This window comes from Microcebus murinus, chromosome 3 (assembly GCF_040939455.1).
Source record: "Microcebus murinus isolate Inina chromosome 3, M.murinus_Inina_mat1.0, whole genome shotgun sequence".
Classification (NCBI taxonomy): domain Eukaryota; kingdom Metazoa; phylum Chordata; class Mammalia; order Primates; family Cheirogaleidae; genus Microcebus; species Microcebus murinus.
Window position 1 is genome coordinate 78674901 of NC_134106.1, and position 18856 is coordinate 78693756.

Consider the following 18856-nt stretch of genomic DNA (forward strand, 5'->3'; position numbering starts at 1 on the left):
TTTTTGTCTTTCAAATTTTCTGAATTCCATTTCTGACATTTTTTTTTTTTTTTAGCCAGTCAAATTTAGCAGTGGGGGGTTGAATACCAACTTTAGTGACACTAATGTGAATAAGTTCTGATAACCCACTACCATCGGACCAGCCCATTTCTGACATTTTGACAATTTCCTTCTGATTGTGGTTCATTGCTGTAGAGCCACTGTGATCCCTTGGAGGTATTGAACAAACTTGTTTTTTCATGTTGCTAGAATTCTTTTGTTGGTGTCTTCTCATCTGAAATCTATTTTATCAGCTCAGGGCAGATAGGTTTGTAGCATAAGTGTTCTCCTTTGCCTGGAACTTTCCTGCTTAATGAGTGGGAGAGATCCCTAGATGGAACTTATGTGACCTACGCTGGAAGAATGACCCTGCAGGGGAGGAACAGATGAACTGATTGTCTGTAATGCAGTTGATCTCTGTTGTCCTATTCCTCTGTGTTTGTCACAGTTCAAGCTGGTGCTGTATGACCTCTATGCAGAGTGGTGGGTTGTTCCCCAGGCTGCTTTTGGAAGCTTGGGTTGGGGGCTAGGCGAGTCCCTCTCCACGGAGGCTGGTGTTGTGGGAGACTGCTCTGCTTGGGTCTCCCATGGTGCTGACAGTAGCAGCTTGACAAGGCTATCTAGGCAGTGGTTGTGGATACTAGGGCTGCAGACATTTGCTCCAACTGGGTCCAGGTACGATGGTGGCTCGAGGTTAGTGTGTCCCTGGCAGAGTGTCGGACCATGGGAGTGGTTTCTGCCAGGCAGCCGGTGGGTGAAGCAGGGCTGGGGCCATGGGTTCTGGTGGTAGTGCAGGAACCTCAAGGGTGAGTCTGCAGGGCCTGGTGGTGGTGCTGGAGCCTTGTGGGCAGAGCCACAGGGCCCAGTGGCAGCTTGGGAGTCATAGGAGCTGTGGGGCTGGGCCACTGGGCAGCCAGGGGTCTCCCTGCCCAGGTCTCATATAGGCATTTGCCACAGGGCTTCTCAGGTGGTGTCTGTGGCACCCGTTCAGCTCAGATCCCCTGTGGGGAAGAGGGGTGCTTGGTTCCCGGTCAGGGGGCATTCAAGGGCATCTGCTCTCCCTGCTCCCTCACTGGCCCAGCCAGGGCGATGCCGAGGTGGCTGCAGAAAAGCGAAGCCCTGTTTAGACCTGGCGCTGTGGACCTGACAGCTTGGAATGGCCTCGGTTGCAGTAACCCCAGAACAGGAGCCCTGGGGTCCCTGTTGCACCCACTCTCCAGTGCAATGCTGCTGCACAGATTCCAAGCAGCTCCCTGATGAGTCTGGAGATCTGCATTGGTGCTGGGGCCCACTCACAGCTTGGGCCACGGTGCCTGCAGGGAGAGCATGGAGCCCAGGGCTCTCTCCTCCTGTCTTTCCCCACACCTCTATGTCTCCCCTAGTCACCTCCAATCTTGTCGAGTGGGATCACCCTGTCATCTTCTCTTTCATTCTGAGTGTCCCCTTTTGCTTCTCTGATGATTCACAATGCTCTTTCTGAGAAGGCCAATCGTAGGTGGACATCTTGCAATTTTGATCCTGTCCTTGAGAGTGGTGCTTGTGGGCTGCTTCTAGCTTGCCATCGTGCCCCTCCCTCAGCATTTTCTGAATATTTATTTTCTAAATGTGTCATTGTAAACAGCACAGAGTTGGTGCTTTTTTTAAAATCCATTTGGATAACATTTGTCATTAAATCATAGCATCTAATCCATTTGTTTAAATTACTGATACAATGTATGCTACCATGTTTTCCCATATAGTTTGTTTCATTTTCTATTCTTCCTTTGGATTAATTAATCTTTTCACATTCTATTTTTAACTTGGTTTGTAAGATGTTTTCTACATTTCGTTTGTAGGCTAAATACCCTTTTTCCTACACTTTGGCAGTTATGCTAAAAATTGGAAATACTTGATTTGTCAAAGTCCAAAGTCAGTATTTTTACCTTTTTCCCAAGTAATTATAGAAACTTAGATGGTTTTAACTCCAAATTCTCCTCCCCTTATTTTATGCTAGTTTTTATGTATTCCAATACTACCTTTATTTTGATTATCTCACAAGATATTAATATTGTTCCCTACAATCAATATTATTCAAATTTCCCCCATATTTACTTTCACTACTATTCAATACTCTTGCACCTCACATTCCTACTGAACAAAGTACATCTTTTAGAGTTCTTTATTGTGAAGATCTACTTGTGGCATACTTTCCAAGCTTTTGTTTGTCTGAAAATGTCTTTATTCTTAACATTTTTTTTGCAAGATACGTAATTCTAAGTTGAGAACTATTTTCTCTTAGCTATGTGAAGTGACAATTTCACTGTTTGCTGGCCCCCACTGCTGCCGTTGTGAAGTCAGCTGGAAGTTTGTTGCTTTTTTGAAGACATTAAAGGGTATTTTAAGGTTTTTCTTCCTCCCCCCCACCCCCCCCCATGTGTTTTGCAGTTTAACTACAGTGTGTCTAGTGTGGACTTTTTTCATTTATCCTCCTTAGTGGTCATTGGGTTTCTTCATTCTGGGGTAGTGTCTTTCAAGTCTGGCAAATTCCCAGCCACTATCTCTGTTAGTATTGCCTTTTCCCCCGTCCCTGTCTGCAATTCTAGTTAGATGTATGTTAGACTTTCCCACTTCATCCCCCATGCTTCTTAACTTCCATTTCTGTCTTTCTAGGCTGCATTCTAGATAATTTCTAAATTCAACTTTCCAATTAATTCTTTCTTGGCCGTGTCTAATGTGCTATTAAACCTGACCATGGAAATTTAAATTTCTATTATTACTTTTTCATTTCTAGAAGTTCTGTTTAGCACTTTTTCAAATCTTCTTGCTCTTTACCACATTTCCAATCCTCTTTTTTACTTCCAGAAATTAAAGTGAGGACTCTTGTTTTATATTGTTTATATTTACAATTCCAGTATCTGAATTAGCAGTCGGATTCTCTCCTGTTTGTTTTTTTTTTCCTTGCTCTTGCTCATGGTCTCGTTTCCTTTTATGTAAGTGTTTCTGATTGCAAGGTGCTCCTTGCCCTTGGAACTCTATTTATTCTATTATTATTTATTCCTCTTCATTTTCTTTTTCTGGTATTTCTATTAGCTGGATTTTGACCTTCCCACTCTGACTGACCTACTGTGTATCTTAACTACCTGCCATATTGTCCATCTATGTTTTGCTTTATAGTCAGAAAAAAAATTTTTCTACTTTATATTCCAAATTGCAGACTTCAGCTATTACCAAAACTTTTTTATTCATTTCCTTGAATGAACTAGATTTCCTCTGGGGCCAGTTCTTTTCTTTGGTGCTCATTGGGTATATATTCATATTTTTGAACAACAGGTTGGTTAGCAAAGGTAATTGGTGTGGATTTCTTGCATCAGTATATACTGATCGATTTTCCTAACACACCTATCCCTTGTAGGAAGGGCTGACTTGGAGCTCTTTGTAATTGGACAGGATATGCTGACTGGAAGGCTTCACTTAGGGTTCAAGAGAAGAGAAGCCTACAAGCAAACTGGGGGCCCCAAAACTCTCTCCACCTGCTTCCCCAACAAAAATAGGAATTTTTGGAAAAAATTTTTAGAGAAATTTTTTGGAGAATTTATGGAGAATTTTTATTTGCCTCTAGAGAAAAGTTGACTCTTTTTCTATCACTCATCTATGTCTACTTTTAAGGTCTGATATTATCTTAGAACAGGTGTCCTCAAACTACGGCCTGTGGGCCACATGCTGTCCGCCGAGGACATTTATCTGGCCCACTGGGTGTTTTTGCCGCTGCTGCCTGTCCTGCTTAGCAGCTGACTCGTCCTGGACCCACAGTGCACACTCTCCAACAGTCTGAGGGACAGTGAACTGGCCCTCTGTTTAAAAAGTTTGAGGACCCTTGTCTTAGAATCTATCTATCTATTCCATTTCTCTCTTAGGTATCAGTTCCCAACTATGAGTTGTAGTCAACTATTTTAGTTTTTAGCAAATAGTACTGTGTTTTTTGGTCTTTGGGTTTCCTTAAGAGAAAGATCAGACAGAAAGCTCTGCATAACAATCAGGAAGGATGCGGGTGGAGGGGTAACGGGTGGAAAAATGGCCCAGGTGTTCATATCACTGCAGGCAATTCACACTTGTTCTCTCTTGGGGTCCAGCAGAAATCTGGAGTCTTTCCTGGGCATCCCCAGGGCTGTTCCTACCACCACTACAGCTTGTTCCTGTTTGATTCTTTTTTCTTTTTCTGGGTCATAACCTTCCCTGTTCAGTGTTATTTTTCAGCAGGGTCCTGTTACTTTCTGTTTTCCAGAAATGCAACTAAATTTCTGGTTTGCTGATGACATTCCTTCCTGTTCTCAGCACTGTTATGGGTTTTCCCCCCCATTACTTTGGCTTTATGGCTATTAGGCAGGGATTCCGAAGCAAGGGAAAGAAGGCTCACACTCAATCTGTCGCCTGAACAGGACATTCTTCTAATTCTAAAAATGGAGACATGCATAATCTATTTTAATATTTAAGTAACTCAATGCTAAATAAGCTTCCATTTTATAATACTAAGTTCAATTGATCAGTAATTCAGCAAACTGATAATCTACCTTTCAGAAGATTTGGATTGAAAATCATTTTCTGTTTGATTTATATTCTTTTATTATCTATATAATGTGGTTTTTCTAATTTCAAAAAGAGAATATAAGCACTGGCTTAAAGTAGTGAGGTTCAGTAATCAACCTACTCATACAGATTTTGTTTTTGGTTTCTTGGAAGTTTAGTATTTTTCTATTTCTTACATGTTTACTGGAGTCATGATTCCACCATTTCAAACTATAATGATTCCAAACCAAATAAAAAACAGTACAGGGAATGCTGGTGGGATCAGTTTTCCTAAGGTTTCAAACATGCTATAATCCACAGAGAACGCTTAGATTTTTAAATAGGAATACTACCTTTTTATACATATGTTTGGCTTTCGTGGAAAGGTTTATTTTAAAAATGGAGAAAAAAATTCCCTTACCCCTAGGAAAGAGAAAGTTAACCAAAAACTTTCCCTAGACAATGAAATGCCGGAGGGCTTTGTACCACACAAAGAAGGTGCCACATTATGTTCTACAGAAGAAAGGTCTGTTTTTACATAATCTAAATTACAGTGACAATTATGGCATATCATAAAAATATGCCAGATGCATACAGAAATCACAGCAATGTAGTTCTTGGACAATAATTCAAACTCACAGTGAAGTGATAGAACCAACTTTCTTGTTAATCAACACAGTGGGATGAAAAGACTATGTCTCTGGGGCAGAGATCCCTGAATTCAAATCCTAGCTATGTTTCTTTTTTAGCCATGTGACTGAAAAATGGCTAATTATTAATCTCAGAATCTCTATTTCTTGGCGGTGGCTCTTCTTTGTAATCCCAGTGCTTTGAGAGGCTGAGGTAAGAAGATTGATGAGGCCAGGAGTCTGAGACCAACCAGGGCAACATAGCAAGACCCTGCCTCTACAAAAAATAAAATAAAAAAATTTAGCCAGGTGTGGCGCCTATAGTGCCAGCTACTCAGGAGGCTAAGGGAGGAGGATCACCTGAGCGCAGAAATTTGAGATTACAGTGAGAGTTATGATTGAGCCACTGCACTCCAGTCTGGCAGCCTGGATGACAGAGCAAGACTCTGTTTCTAAAAAATAAAGAATCTCAATTTCTTCATGTGTAAAAGTATAAAATTCAGACAATAATGCCTATTTCATACAGTTATTGTGAAAATTAAGTGAAATAATATAGATCAAGGCACTGGCATACCGTATTAATAGACACTCAACAACTTACTTCCTTTGTTCTCTTTTCTGTCAAAACCTCCAAGCTGAGATAAGGTGCATTTGTTTGTCTAGTAGATCCTCCCTTTACCCGGAAAGTTTAAATCCAAGTGGTGAGAAATGGTGAGGAAAGCAATGGCAACTCTTCAGTATGTTGGCATATGATTCAGTCATTGGCATATGATGCTGATGACTGTACACCACATGGACTTAACCATGCATTTCTTCTGATCCCATTCTTTTTTTTTTTTTTTTTTTGGAGACAGAGTCTCACTCTGTTGCCCAGGCTAGAGTGCCGTGGCGTCAGCCTAGCTCACACCAACCTCAAACTCCTGGGCTCAAGCGATCCTCCTGCCTCAGCCTCCTGAGTAGCTGAGACTACAGGGATGCACCCCCATGCCCGGCTAATTTTGTCTATATTTTTACTTGGCCAATTAATTTCTTTTTATTTTTAGTAGAGAGAGGGTCTCACTCTTGCTCATGCTGGTTTCGAACTCCTGACCTCAAACGATCTGCCCGCCTCGGCCTCCCAGAGTGGTAGGATTGCAGGCTTGAGCCACTGCGCCCGGCCTGATCCCATTCTTATTACTGAATCATTACTTTCTTCAGATATCATGTCCCTTGGCATTTCACCTCCTTGCTAGTGCCTATGCTTACAGAAAATCCCAACAGAGGATGGGATAATTAAGTGATGCTGCCTACGCGTCACTGTGCCATCATCCTCTCCACTGACCTTTCTCTAGCTGCGCATTAAAATTCTGAGGCTTCCTGATGCATTTGTCTGCACATCTTTCCTCTCCAGCCTTTTTGCCTCGCAGATGCCCAGTGGGTGAGCCTCAGTTTCACAGACATATCTCCTAGCTCAGTGGATGTTCATCTTCAAACACAGCTTTGTAATTGGCAAGGGGTGCTCTCAGCCCACCGGCTGGTCACGAGACTAGCAAAGCCCAGTCTTTGTCAGCGTGCTTTTAGTACACGAACGGGGTAGCTTATGCATTTTTAATGCTCAAGACAACATTAATACCAATTAGTAGGGCCAAACAAGAGAATTAAAACACTACTTTACAGAATGTTAACATTCTCTCTTTGATGACAAAGCTTATGTCCTTTATTAGCCACTGATTCAATAAAGAAATGGCTTCCTAGACAGTCAAGTCTATTTCTGGAAGAGGACAGGGTGCATATACTCAGCAAGTTGTGACTTTTCTTCATGGATTCTAAGGCCATTTATCTTGAGGTCTTTTGATGGCTTTTCTTTGCCCACCAATTTTCTTTTTTTCTTTTCTTTTTGTTGAGACAGAGTCTCGCTCTATTGTGGGGCCTAGAGTGCAGTGCTGTCATCATAGCTCACAGCAACTTCAAACTTTTGGGCTCAAGTGATCTCCTGCCTCAGCCTCCCGAGGAGCTGGGACTACAGGCAGGCACCACCACGCTCAGATAATTTTTCTATTTTATTGTAGAGATAGGGTCTTGTGCTCAGGTTGGTCTCAAACTCCTAGCCTCAAGTGATCCTCCTGCCTCGGCTTCCCAAAGTGCTAGGATTACAGGCATGAGCTACCTAATTTTCTTTTAATTTAGACAATGCATTATTTGCCTTTAAAAATTTGCATTATTTGCCTTTCCCCTTCACATGTGCTAGGGAACAACTGTATTAAAGCATGATGTTCCTTTCCCCTAGGATTGCTTTGAGATTCACCATGTCATGTTTTGGCCCTCCTTCCCCTGAATATGAGCACTCAAAGTCACCATGGATCTTATCATCCACTTGGGCAATACTTGAACAAATGGCCCCTTTTTCCCCATTCGATTTTGTCTTTCAGCAAATTTCTTTTAAAACTACTGTCTACTGTATGCTCATCTATCCCTCCCCCTCTGCCCTCCACACCCAACTTCCACCCCCATTTGAAGTTGTGGAGTGAAGTCTTTCTTACTTGGATTATTGTGTCCAGAGGATACAAGCTGAGAGTCCTGAAAAAACAAGAAGTATCAATTAATTTTCTAATTTTCACTTTCAAAACTCAGGTTGAACATGAGACATATTACTGGTCATTCAGAACTGATTCGCAGCTCTTAATCTCACTAGTTAGTGTAATGAGAAACATTTACAGGAATGTGCTTGTTAAGCAGTTCTGGGAATATACTTCGCAAATGCTTTTATTTTGTATTGTTTGCTTTTTGTTTTATTTATTGAGGTGACATTCACCTAACATAAAATCAACCATTTTAAACAATTCAACCATTTTGAACAATTCAGTAAGCATTTAGTTCTTTTATAATGTTGTACAACCACTACCTCTATCTAGTTGCAAAATATTTCCATCACTCTAAAGTAAAAACCCCTTATCCATTAAGCAGTGTCTTTCCATTCCCCCCTCCCCTCAGCTCCTGGCAACTGCCAATTTCCATGTGTCTCTATGGATTTACTATTTTGGATATTTCATATAAATGGAATCATACAATATGTGACATTTTGTGTCTGACTTCTTTAACTTAGTCTGATGTTTTGGAGATTCATGCATGCTAAGAGATTCATACAGTACTTCCTTTTTATGGCTAAGTAATATTCTATTGTATATGTATATAACAACTGGTTTATCCATTAATCTATTAATGTGTATCTGGGCTGTTCCCACCTTTTGGATACTGTGAATAGTGCTGCTATGAACACGTGTGTACATGCACTTGTTTGAGTCCCTGTTTTCAATCCTTTTGGGTACATACCTAGGAGTGGAATTTCTGAGTCATATAGTAACACTATGTTAAACTTTTTGAGGAACTGACAAACTGTTTTCCACAGAAGTAATCCCACCTGCAATGCCAGCAATACCAATTTTTCCACATACTTGCCAACAGTTGTTATTTTCCATTAAAAAAATTATAGCTATCTTTGTAGGAGTAAATTGATACTTCATTATAGTTTTGATTTGTATTTCCCTAGTAACTAATGACACTGAACATCTTTTCATGTGTTTCTTGGCCATTTTTACATCTTTGGAGAAATCTATATTCAAGTCCTTCACCATTTTTCAATTTGGGTTGTTTGCCTTTTTGTTGTTGGGATGAAAGTCCTTGATACAGTCTGGACACTAGACTCTTATCAGATATGCAAGATAATTTGCAAATATTTTCTCCCATTCTGTTGGTTGTCTTTTAATTTGATGATGTTCTTCGATGCATGAAAATTTTAAATTATGGTAAAGTTTAATTTATCTAATTTTTCTTTTGCTGCTCATGCTTTTGGTGTCATATCTAGGACTGGATTACCAAATCCGATGTTATGAAGATTTAAACCTATGTTTTCTTCTATGAGGTTCATGGTTTGGGCTCTCATTTTCTGGTCATTGATCAGTTCATTATCTCATTGACTTTTTTTTTTTTTTTTTTTTTGAGACAGAGTCTCACTTTGTTGCCCAGGCTAGAGTGAGTGCCGTGGCGTCAGCCTGGCTCACAGCAACCTCAATCTCTGGGGCTCAGCGATCCTACTGCCTCAGCCTCCCGAGTAGCTGGGACTACAGGCATGCGCCACCATGCCCGGCTAATTTTTTGTATATATATTTTTAGTTGGTCAATTAATTTCTTTCTATTTTTGGTAGAGACAGGGTCTCGCTCAGGCTGGTTTCGAACTCCTGACCTTGAGCAATCCGCCCGCCTCGGCCTCCCAAAGTGCTAGGATTACAGGCGTGAGCCACAGCGCCCGGCCCTCATTGACTTTTAATACAACTCACTTCTTGAATGTACCTTCACTCCCACCCACTTCCTGTAGATGAGGCTGGCAATATCCCACCAGGAACACTATGTTGAACAACTCTCGTCAATCTCACATTGGTGGAAGAAAAGATTATTGCTAATATCAACTTCTCTGCAATGGCAGTACTACATGGTATTTTAAATTTAGTTAATGCTGAGGTAAGCAGAGATTGAACCTGATTTTATTTGCATTAAAATGAAATGTGGAATTTTGACTTGAGTATTCACAGCAAAATTCACTTTCCTTGCAAAATTCTCATTTAAAATAAAATGTAAGGGAGAATTACAAAAGAATGAATTAACTGAGGTGTTAGGAAGGTACAAAAATCAGTAGCAGCACATAAAATCTGGCAAAACTCTTTCATAATTCTGGCACATGTAACGAAAATCCAGTGAAATGGAATTACTAATATATGGCTTAATATTTTATCAGAATTTTGCTCCATGAATACAGTTGTTAGGGATCAGGGAGTGTCATTTGATATGACTTGTGGCATATTCGAATTCAAGCAATAATTTCTGCTTGAAAAAGGAATTCCAAGGGGATGGGTATATACAACCAAGCGAGTAAGATGTGCAATGTTTGGGGGATGGACACGCTTGAAGCTCTTACTCAAGGGGGGAGGGGGTCATGGGCAATATATGTAACCTTAACACTTGTACCCCCATAATATGCTAAGATAAAAAAAAAAAAAGAAAAAGGAATTCCACTGGAAGAGTATAAAATAAGCCAGTCTGGTGGTTGAGGGTTGGATAAGAAAACTGGGAAGGAAAAGGATTCCCAGTCTATTAAACAGACTGAGTCATACACAGATGCCTAATAAACCTCTTTCAGCATTGCTAATAACGAGCTATTCATCTGAAGAAAAAGAACAAGCTCAACTCTCACCCTGAGATTCAGTTTTTGGAAATGGTTTTATGAAGATGAAACACTGGTCCAGAAATATAATCTGCAAAAATGATTTTGGCCTATCTTGGATAGATGCTGTTATGAAGAAGACATCAACAGTTAAATCCCCCAAGTAGATTGGCGTGTTTCCTTCCTTTGTAATTAGAGTTTATATCTGAACATGAATTAGTTTTAGCTCTGACATGTGACAAGTACTTTGAGTCCCACTGAGTTAACTCCTCTGTGCTGTCTTTAGACTTTGGTCCTTTGGAGGCATCCTGTGCCAGGGAGGGGAATACTCACTCACCATCAAATGGACATGAATGGTAACCAAGAGAGTTTTTAGCATTAAGCTCATTCATTTAAAAAGAAAAAAAAAAAAAAACAGAAATTTTTCTAAGACTGTTTGCTGACACTAATTAGAAATAGTTCTTGATGCATCCTAAAACCTGAGTGATGACTGTTGACCATAGACCACCCATCAGCAGAGAACCACAGATGAGCTCACAGTTGACCTGAATTATGATAACATACTGTATGGTCACATATTCCATAGATAGTAAACTTTAAATTTTAACTAAAATACCTCCATAATTAATGACTATTAATATTTCTCTGTTGTATAGGGCATGAAGGCAGAAAATGATTAAAGTAATTGGTACCTGCATGCCGCCCCCCCCAAAAAAAAATCTCTGTAGGAGAGACAAGAATAAAATCAAGGACTTTGTACCTAATATGTAATCTCATATTTCTAGTTGATGTCTTCTTGGTGGTACACTGACTGACCCAACAAATGTTAGCTCAGAAATACTGACTCTGACCCCGATTGTTCTGTGCCATTCTGTGGGTACAATGTCCTGTTATCATTCTTACTGGCACATGGCCAGTGTGTGGCCAGTCTGCTTGTGGAGGGTGCAGCTATCTTAAGAGGCTGCTGCCAAATTTAAGTCCACAGGTCCATGTATAAGATGCCTTGATAAGGTGGCTGCTGGCCAACCTCAGGGCCCGTGGCTGCTGCTTCTGAAGGAGTACTGCCCTGCCCAGACAGCTGTAAAACCCAGGGAGCCCCCCAGAGTAAGAAGATTCTTCTTGGAGCCAGAGCCAGGGTGGGTGCAGAGCAGAGGGTGACCAACATTCTTTTCTCCAAAAGGCCTAGGAACTGAAGTCCTTTCCACTACTGCATTCCTGCCACTCCACCCAGACCCCCACATGCCTATAGCTTCTATCTCAAAGGCCTTCTCTCCCCTTGCAAACATCTTCTGTAAGTAGATGCCTGGCAGGTCCCAGCCCCTCTGGGAGCACTTGACTAGGCTTGCAAGGTTCTCTGTCAGGCTCTTTAAGGGTTACAGAAGTGAGTCCAATGAATCAGGAAAGGAGTTGATGTATGTACAAATTATTATAACCCATGGCTGAAAACTGATGCTATGACTGCCACTCATGAGTGCTCCAGCCTGTGTATTTTGCCCTGGTTCCTACTCCTTGGAACACACATCTTGCTGCTTTCTGTTTTCTGCCTGGAAACTTCATTCTTCCTTCAAGGCTCTGCACAAGTTAGCTCAAAGGTTACCTGATCTTTGAAATTTCCTGAATCTCAGGACAACTGAGTTGCTTCTTTATGTTTTCACTACACTACACTTTCATAACTCTATTATGGTAATTACCTTTTTGATGATGATTTCTTTTTTTTTAAAAAAAGCTTTACTGAACTATAAAGTATATAACACAAGCTACACATATTTAAAGTATACAATTTGATAATAAGTATCCCGAAAAGGAATGCTACTAATTGAGAAAAGTATAAAAAAGAAGTTTCCTGTAATCTTGTATCAGGACATTCCCAAGGTTAATCTGCTGCTTTCGGTTTGCCAGGGCCATTCATCAAGTGTGTGTCAATCTAACGGTCAAGTGCACCGAAGGGAGAGCTGTTCCCTGCTACTTGGAAGAATATCTATACATCAGAATTTATTCTTTTCCACCTGTAAGTCCTGAATTCCCAACACTATTCTGCTATAGCATAACTCTTTGGTACACAATACTCCTAAAACTCCTTTAAATATGGTCTTTAGCTAAGAAGAAAAGTTCACATAAATCATTTTGCTGAAGACAGAAATAACTAGGCACACTGGTATCTGAGAAAGCCCTTGAATGAAACACTATAACAGGGACCACATTTCATTAAATGTTAACATGCCATCCAAGTTGCATGAAGCTGCATTATCCCACATGCTACCAATTGCTGCCAATTAACTGTAAGATGCCATCAACTGTAAAACAAATTCAGATTTTAGTTAATATATGTGCTGTTGAGGCGAGTACAAGGTTTTCGTTATCTTAAAATGCAATATATATATATATATATATATATATATATATATATGCACTTTAGATCCCTGAAATACAGTTCTTCAGTCATGTTTGTGATGAGAACAGTATTTATACTGCGAGGGTATTACTTAAAAACGGCTTTCTGAAAACCATTTGAGAAAGGTTCCATGCATACCTCTTTTTGCTCTCCTTGCTTACCTATTAGTCCCATCAATGGAACTACAAAAGGCAAGAAATCGAAATAAACCTTATATTTTCAGACCCTCATGCAAAGCTAATTACTGTAGGAAAAATTACCACCTGACTTGGTTGGGTTTCCCTACACTTTCACCAATCCCTTTATTCTCATTCTTATTCTATAAAGCTCAAAACAGTTGAAATAATGTGATTTATAATTAATTGAAATGTTTATTTTGAGGTAATGCTAAACATCGAGTTTTAGTGGAAACATTTTGTGATAGATTTTGAAGCATGCTAGCAAACCAAACGGGGAGATGTACGATACACTTCCAACTTCAAAGCACTTTTATTCACACTTGCTGGCTTTCATTCTCATTCTAGTGTATAAAGATAAAGGCAATAGGATTCTCAGTTCTGTAATGATGCTAGAATTTTTCTGTAAAATGCTTTAAAAACCAATCAGCAAGAATAGTTTCAGGTCAGGTCTGAGCCCACCAGAGTCAGCATCCATGGCCCCATGAAATGCTTGCGAAATGCCATTAGCTTTGGACATCTACCTTTCTTGAGGGTGGAAAATGCTCTACAATTTTGAGTTCTTTATTTGCATTTCAAAATGTGTGAGACTGCTGCAGAAATGAAAGGGAAAAAGCAAAGCAAATTCATTTTCTTCTCTCTTGGTTGAAATACCTGATAATGGTAGCCAATTTAAAGGAGTCATGCATTCTTTTCTTTACCAAATTCAATTACTTTTGAGATTTGAAGAATGAGGCAGAAATGCCTGGTGGTGTTTGTCTAGGGAATTGTTACTCCAAATTAAGTCCTCAGAGGACAGGAAAAAAAATAGGCAAGTTCATTATCAATTGACTTTATTATATATCATGACCTTCGATATCCAGACAAAATGAGGACATTCTCAGAAGTAGTTGGCTAATTAATTTAGTGGTACTGGTACTTCAGAACACACACTTAAATCAACTTTCCTTGTGAGGTCAAATTGTCCCTTTAATCTTGATAAGACCTTAATTTCATTGTTTATTAGTTATTGTAGAGATTTTGCCCATCAAATTCCAAAAACAGTTCTAGCATCTGCACACTAACAATAGTGATAATATCAAGTCTAGTCTAATTAATGGACTGCAATGTCCGGCTGTCAGAATACTAATTTGTTGAGATACAGGTTAAAAGAGGTGCCCTCTGTGTGAAAATTAATTTCTTGTGGTCAGAATAATGGCACCCCTAAAGATGTCTGTGCCCTAATTTCCGGAACCTGTGAATGTTACCTCACATGGAAAACGGGACTGTGCAAATGTGATTAAGTTAATGATTTGGAGGCGAGGGATCATCAGGTGGGCCCAATATAATCACAAGGGTCCTCACAAGGAAAAGGAGCAGGAGAGTCAGAGGTGAAGCCAGAAGGGAAGCAGAGGTTGGGGTGATGTGAGCCATGAGCAGGAACGGTGCCTCTAGAAGCTGGGAGCGGCAAGAAAAAGGATTCTCCCTGACAGCCTTCAGCAGGAACTAAGCCCCCTTGACCTTGACTTTAGCTCAGTGAAACTGATTTCAGACTTATGACCTCCAGAAGTGTGAGAGACATGCATGTTGTCTTAAGTTACTAAGTTTGTAGTAATTTGTTATAGCAGAAAAAGAAAACGAATGCAGTCTTGTTTCCTGAGTACAAGATAAATTATCAGTACTTATAGTGAGCTTTTTGAAAAAAAGGCATTATTAAAATCATGGACTGTTGCTACTCTTTGAAAGAAAATCACTTATTCTTTCTTTCTTGGACATGGCAGAAAGATCTAGAAGTGAAATACCTCCAATGTGAATCCTATAGTAGTTCTAAATAAGACACTTTTTTCCCATTTAAATTAGAAATTCTGTGCCCTATATGAGAGATAATAACGGATCTTTTTGAGTGAAAAATAGATACTTTGTCTTAAAAATAGAAAATTTTAACTATAGTCACGTTTCTGTACATTAGAGATCTCCAGACTGTACTCATCTTGTATAACTGAATCTTTGTACCCTTTGGCCAGCACTCCCATTCCCACCCCCACACCCCAGCACCTGGCAACCACCATTCTACTCTCTGCTTCTATGAGTTTGGCTATTTTAGATTCTACATATAAGTGATATCATACAGTATCTGTCTTTCTGAGTCTGGCTTAATTCACTTAGCATAATGTCTAGGCTATATATATGTGTATGAATGACATATGATATATTGAAAATGTAACTACAGTTAATAATGTATACTTGAAATTTGCTTAGAGAGTAGATCATTAGAAATTTGTTAGGAGGGTAGTGTTTTCATTAAAAAAAGGAAATTGGTAACTATATGAGGTAATAGATATGTTAATTAGCTTGATTATGGTGATTATTTCACAAAATATGTAAATATGGAAACATCCAGTCATTTACCTTAAATGTATACAATTGTTATTTGTCAATTATACCTCTATAAGGCTAAATAAATGGAATTTTTGCACTAATGATGTAAAGTCTCAATTTCACCTCAGGAGTTAAGTCATTATTTACACTTAAGTATCTACATGAAACAAAACAGAACTCTGTATAATCGTTTTGGAAAAGTCACAACAAAATATGCTTTGGTATGTGCCCAGTTATATTAAAATTTGTACTTACATCATGGATACATATATATAATAAAAATGCTTATTTGATTGTATTTTGGGTCAGTCATTCCTTTGGACAGATTATGTGCAAAGATTGTAAGCACCTTGCATTTTATTCTAAGTGTGGTAGGATGCCATTGGAAATACACACTAAATAAACCATTCAACTAAATTCCCTTGTATTGAAAGGGCTAGAAGCCTGGGAACTTCAGATGGGTTCTGGTTTTGATTCCACTAATGAGATGCTACATTCATTCATATAGGTATTGTCTACAAAACTGAAACTATTTACTATCTGATCCTTTTCTGCAAAAGTCTATCAAACTCTGATTTAAACAATGAGTACCTGGGAAAGAATTACATAAACATATCAAAAAACAGAATAGAGTCTGGAAACAAATCCATGTATCTACAAGAAATTCAACTGTTGACATAGGGTATTTCAAACCAATGGAGGAAAAATGGGCTAATACATTGATAGGGTTACAATAATTTACTAGTCATTGAAGAGAATAAAACTAGAATCCTATGTCATACCACCCACAAATTTTAAAAAACCTTAAAACAAACTGTAAGAGGATTAGAATAAAATAGAGAACAGTGTTAGAATGCTGAAGCAGGGAAGATCTTTTTTCTCTGACATAAAAATTAAACACTTAGCTAGTATAAAAGGCACATAAAAAGGTTACAAGAAAATAGTTGCATCACATATAACAGACAAATGAATAAGATATTAGGAGTTCCTACAAATCATTTTTTTAAAGTGGCAATGAACAATGAATGGGCCATTTGCAAATGAAAAACAGTCTTTGCTCAAGCTTAGAAGTAATTGAGAAAATGCAAATGAAAACAATGAGGTATCAACTTTTCATCCATCATACAGACACAATGATAAAAGGCCAGATAATATTAATCATTGGCAAAGATATATAAAAAGTACTTCTGAAGCACAGCCAAGGGTAATTGTGGTTTCTGATGCCCAGAGCCAGCCATAATTCCTGTTCTAGATAGCCTCACTAGAGACATTCAATAGCAGGCATACAAAGAGGCACTTGCAAAAAGTGTTTGCTAACAGAAGCATTGTAATTGCTGGGGACACTTCAACACCCCACTGACAGCTGGACAGATCATCAAAGCAGAAAATAAAAAAACACTGAACTTAAATGGGACTCTAGAACAGATGGGCCTGACAGACATTTACAGCACATTCTACCCCCAAACTACAGAATACACATTCTTCTCATCTGCACATGGAACATTCTCTAAGACTGTTCATATCTTAGGCCACAAAACTTGTCTGAACAAATTAAAAAAAAAATCAAAATCATACGATGTATCTTCTCAGATCACAGTGGAATAAAACTAGAAATCAAGTCCAAGAGAAACACTCAAATCTACAAAGTTATAGAAGTTAAACAACCTGCTGCTGAACAATTATTGGGTCAATAATGAAATTAAGATGGAAATCAAAAAATTCCTCAAACTGAACAACAAGGGGGACACAAGTTATCAAAATCTATGGGATTCAGCAAAAGCAGTCGTAAGGGGAAAATTCAAAGCCTTAAACGCCTACATCAAAAAGACAGAAAGATCACAAATTAACAACCTAATGACACCTCTTAAGTAACTAGAAAAGGAAAAGCAAACCAAACCCAAAGCCAGCAGAAGAAAAGAAACAACTAACGTCAGAACAGAACTAAATGAAACAGAAAACAAACAACAAAAAATTAGAAAAATAAACAAAAGTTGGTTCTTTGAAAAGATAAACAAAATTGATAGACCTCTTGTTAGATTAACCAGGAATAGAAGAGAAAAGATCCCCCAAAAAACTCAATCAGAAATGAAAAAGGAGATATTACAACTGATACCACAGAAATACAAGATATTACCTATGAATACTACAAAAATCTCTACATGTATACCAGAAAACGATGAGGGAATGGATAAATTCCTGGAAACATACAACCTCCCAAGACTCAATCAGGAAGAAACAGAATTCCTGAACAGACCAATAATGAGCAGTGACATTAAAACAGTAATAAAATATCTTCCAACTAAAAAAAGCCCCAGACCAGATGGATCACAGCTGAATTCTATCAGACCTACAAAGAAGAGCTGGTATCTCTATGTAAAATAGTATGGAGATTCCTTAAAGAAATAAATTTGATCCAATAATCCCACTACTGGGTATATACTCAAAGGAAAAGAAGTCATTTTATTAAAAAGGCACCTGAACTTCAATGTTTATTATAATTAAAATATATAATATTAATATATAATATATATTATATTATTATATATCATATAATATATTATATAATAACATATCATATATATAATTCACAATTACAAAGATGTGGAATCAGCCCAAGTGCCCATCAATTCATGAGAGTATTAACAAAATGTGGTATATGTATACAGTGGAGTACTACTCAACCATAAAAAGGATGAATTAATGCCTTTTGCAACAATTGAGATGGAACTGGAGAACATGAACCTAAGTGAAGTATCTCAAGAATGGAAAAACAGACAACACATGTACTCTCTAATAAATTTGGAACTAACCAAGGGGCATGCATGTGTACAGAGGGAAGTAAAAGTCACTGGAAATCAAGCAGGGGAAAGCAGGAGAAGGGGACGGACAAAAAATTACCAAATGGGTACAATGAACACTATTTGGGTGATGGTACACTTACAGCCCTGACTCAAGCACTACAAAAACTATTCATGTAACAAAACCATTTGTACCCCCTTAATATTTAAAAATAAAAAAAGTGTGTTGTAACACAGTTTGTAACAGTGTTTATAATAATAACAAGCTATAAACAATCTCAATATCCATCCAAAGCAGCTTGATTAAATAAATTTCAGCAAATTCATACTACAAAATATTCTGATGCTGTTTTAGAAGAATGAAGAAAATCCCTACATTTCCACTTGCAAAGATCTCCAAATACATATTGTTAAGCGAAATAAAAATCAACTTTTAGAATGGAATTTACCTCTATGATAGCAATAATGAACAATTATTTCAATAATTCACTTTAGAAAAGTTTGACATTTGTATTTAACCAATGCTATTTATATATTGTGGTATCTGGCAAAAATTAACTCTTGGGAAAAAATGCTTTTAGTACTATACAATTTAATAGTTTTAAAAAACTGCACATGCACATATGTGCCTATAAGGCATAGGGAAAAATAATTGAATTGGTATACTCTAAACTCTGGAGAATAATCTCTGGGTAGGGAAATGGAATCTGGCTGGAGATGGCAGAGAT

General features: G+C 38.4%; 1 protein-coding gene across 1 annotated transcript in view; it reads right to left on the minus strand.

Moving 5' to 3' along the window:
* AFF3 (ALF transcription elongation factor 3) overlaps positions 1–18856 on the minus strand; it is a 539111-nt gene that overhangs the window by 163866 nt on the left and 356389 nt on the right. Inside the window, exon 10 of the mRNA XM_012787032.3 lies at positions 7730–7766. Coding sequence (XP_012642486.2) covers positions 7730–7766 — 37 coding nt within the window. The remainder of the gene's footprint in view (positions 1–7729; positions 7767–18856) is intronic.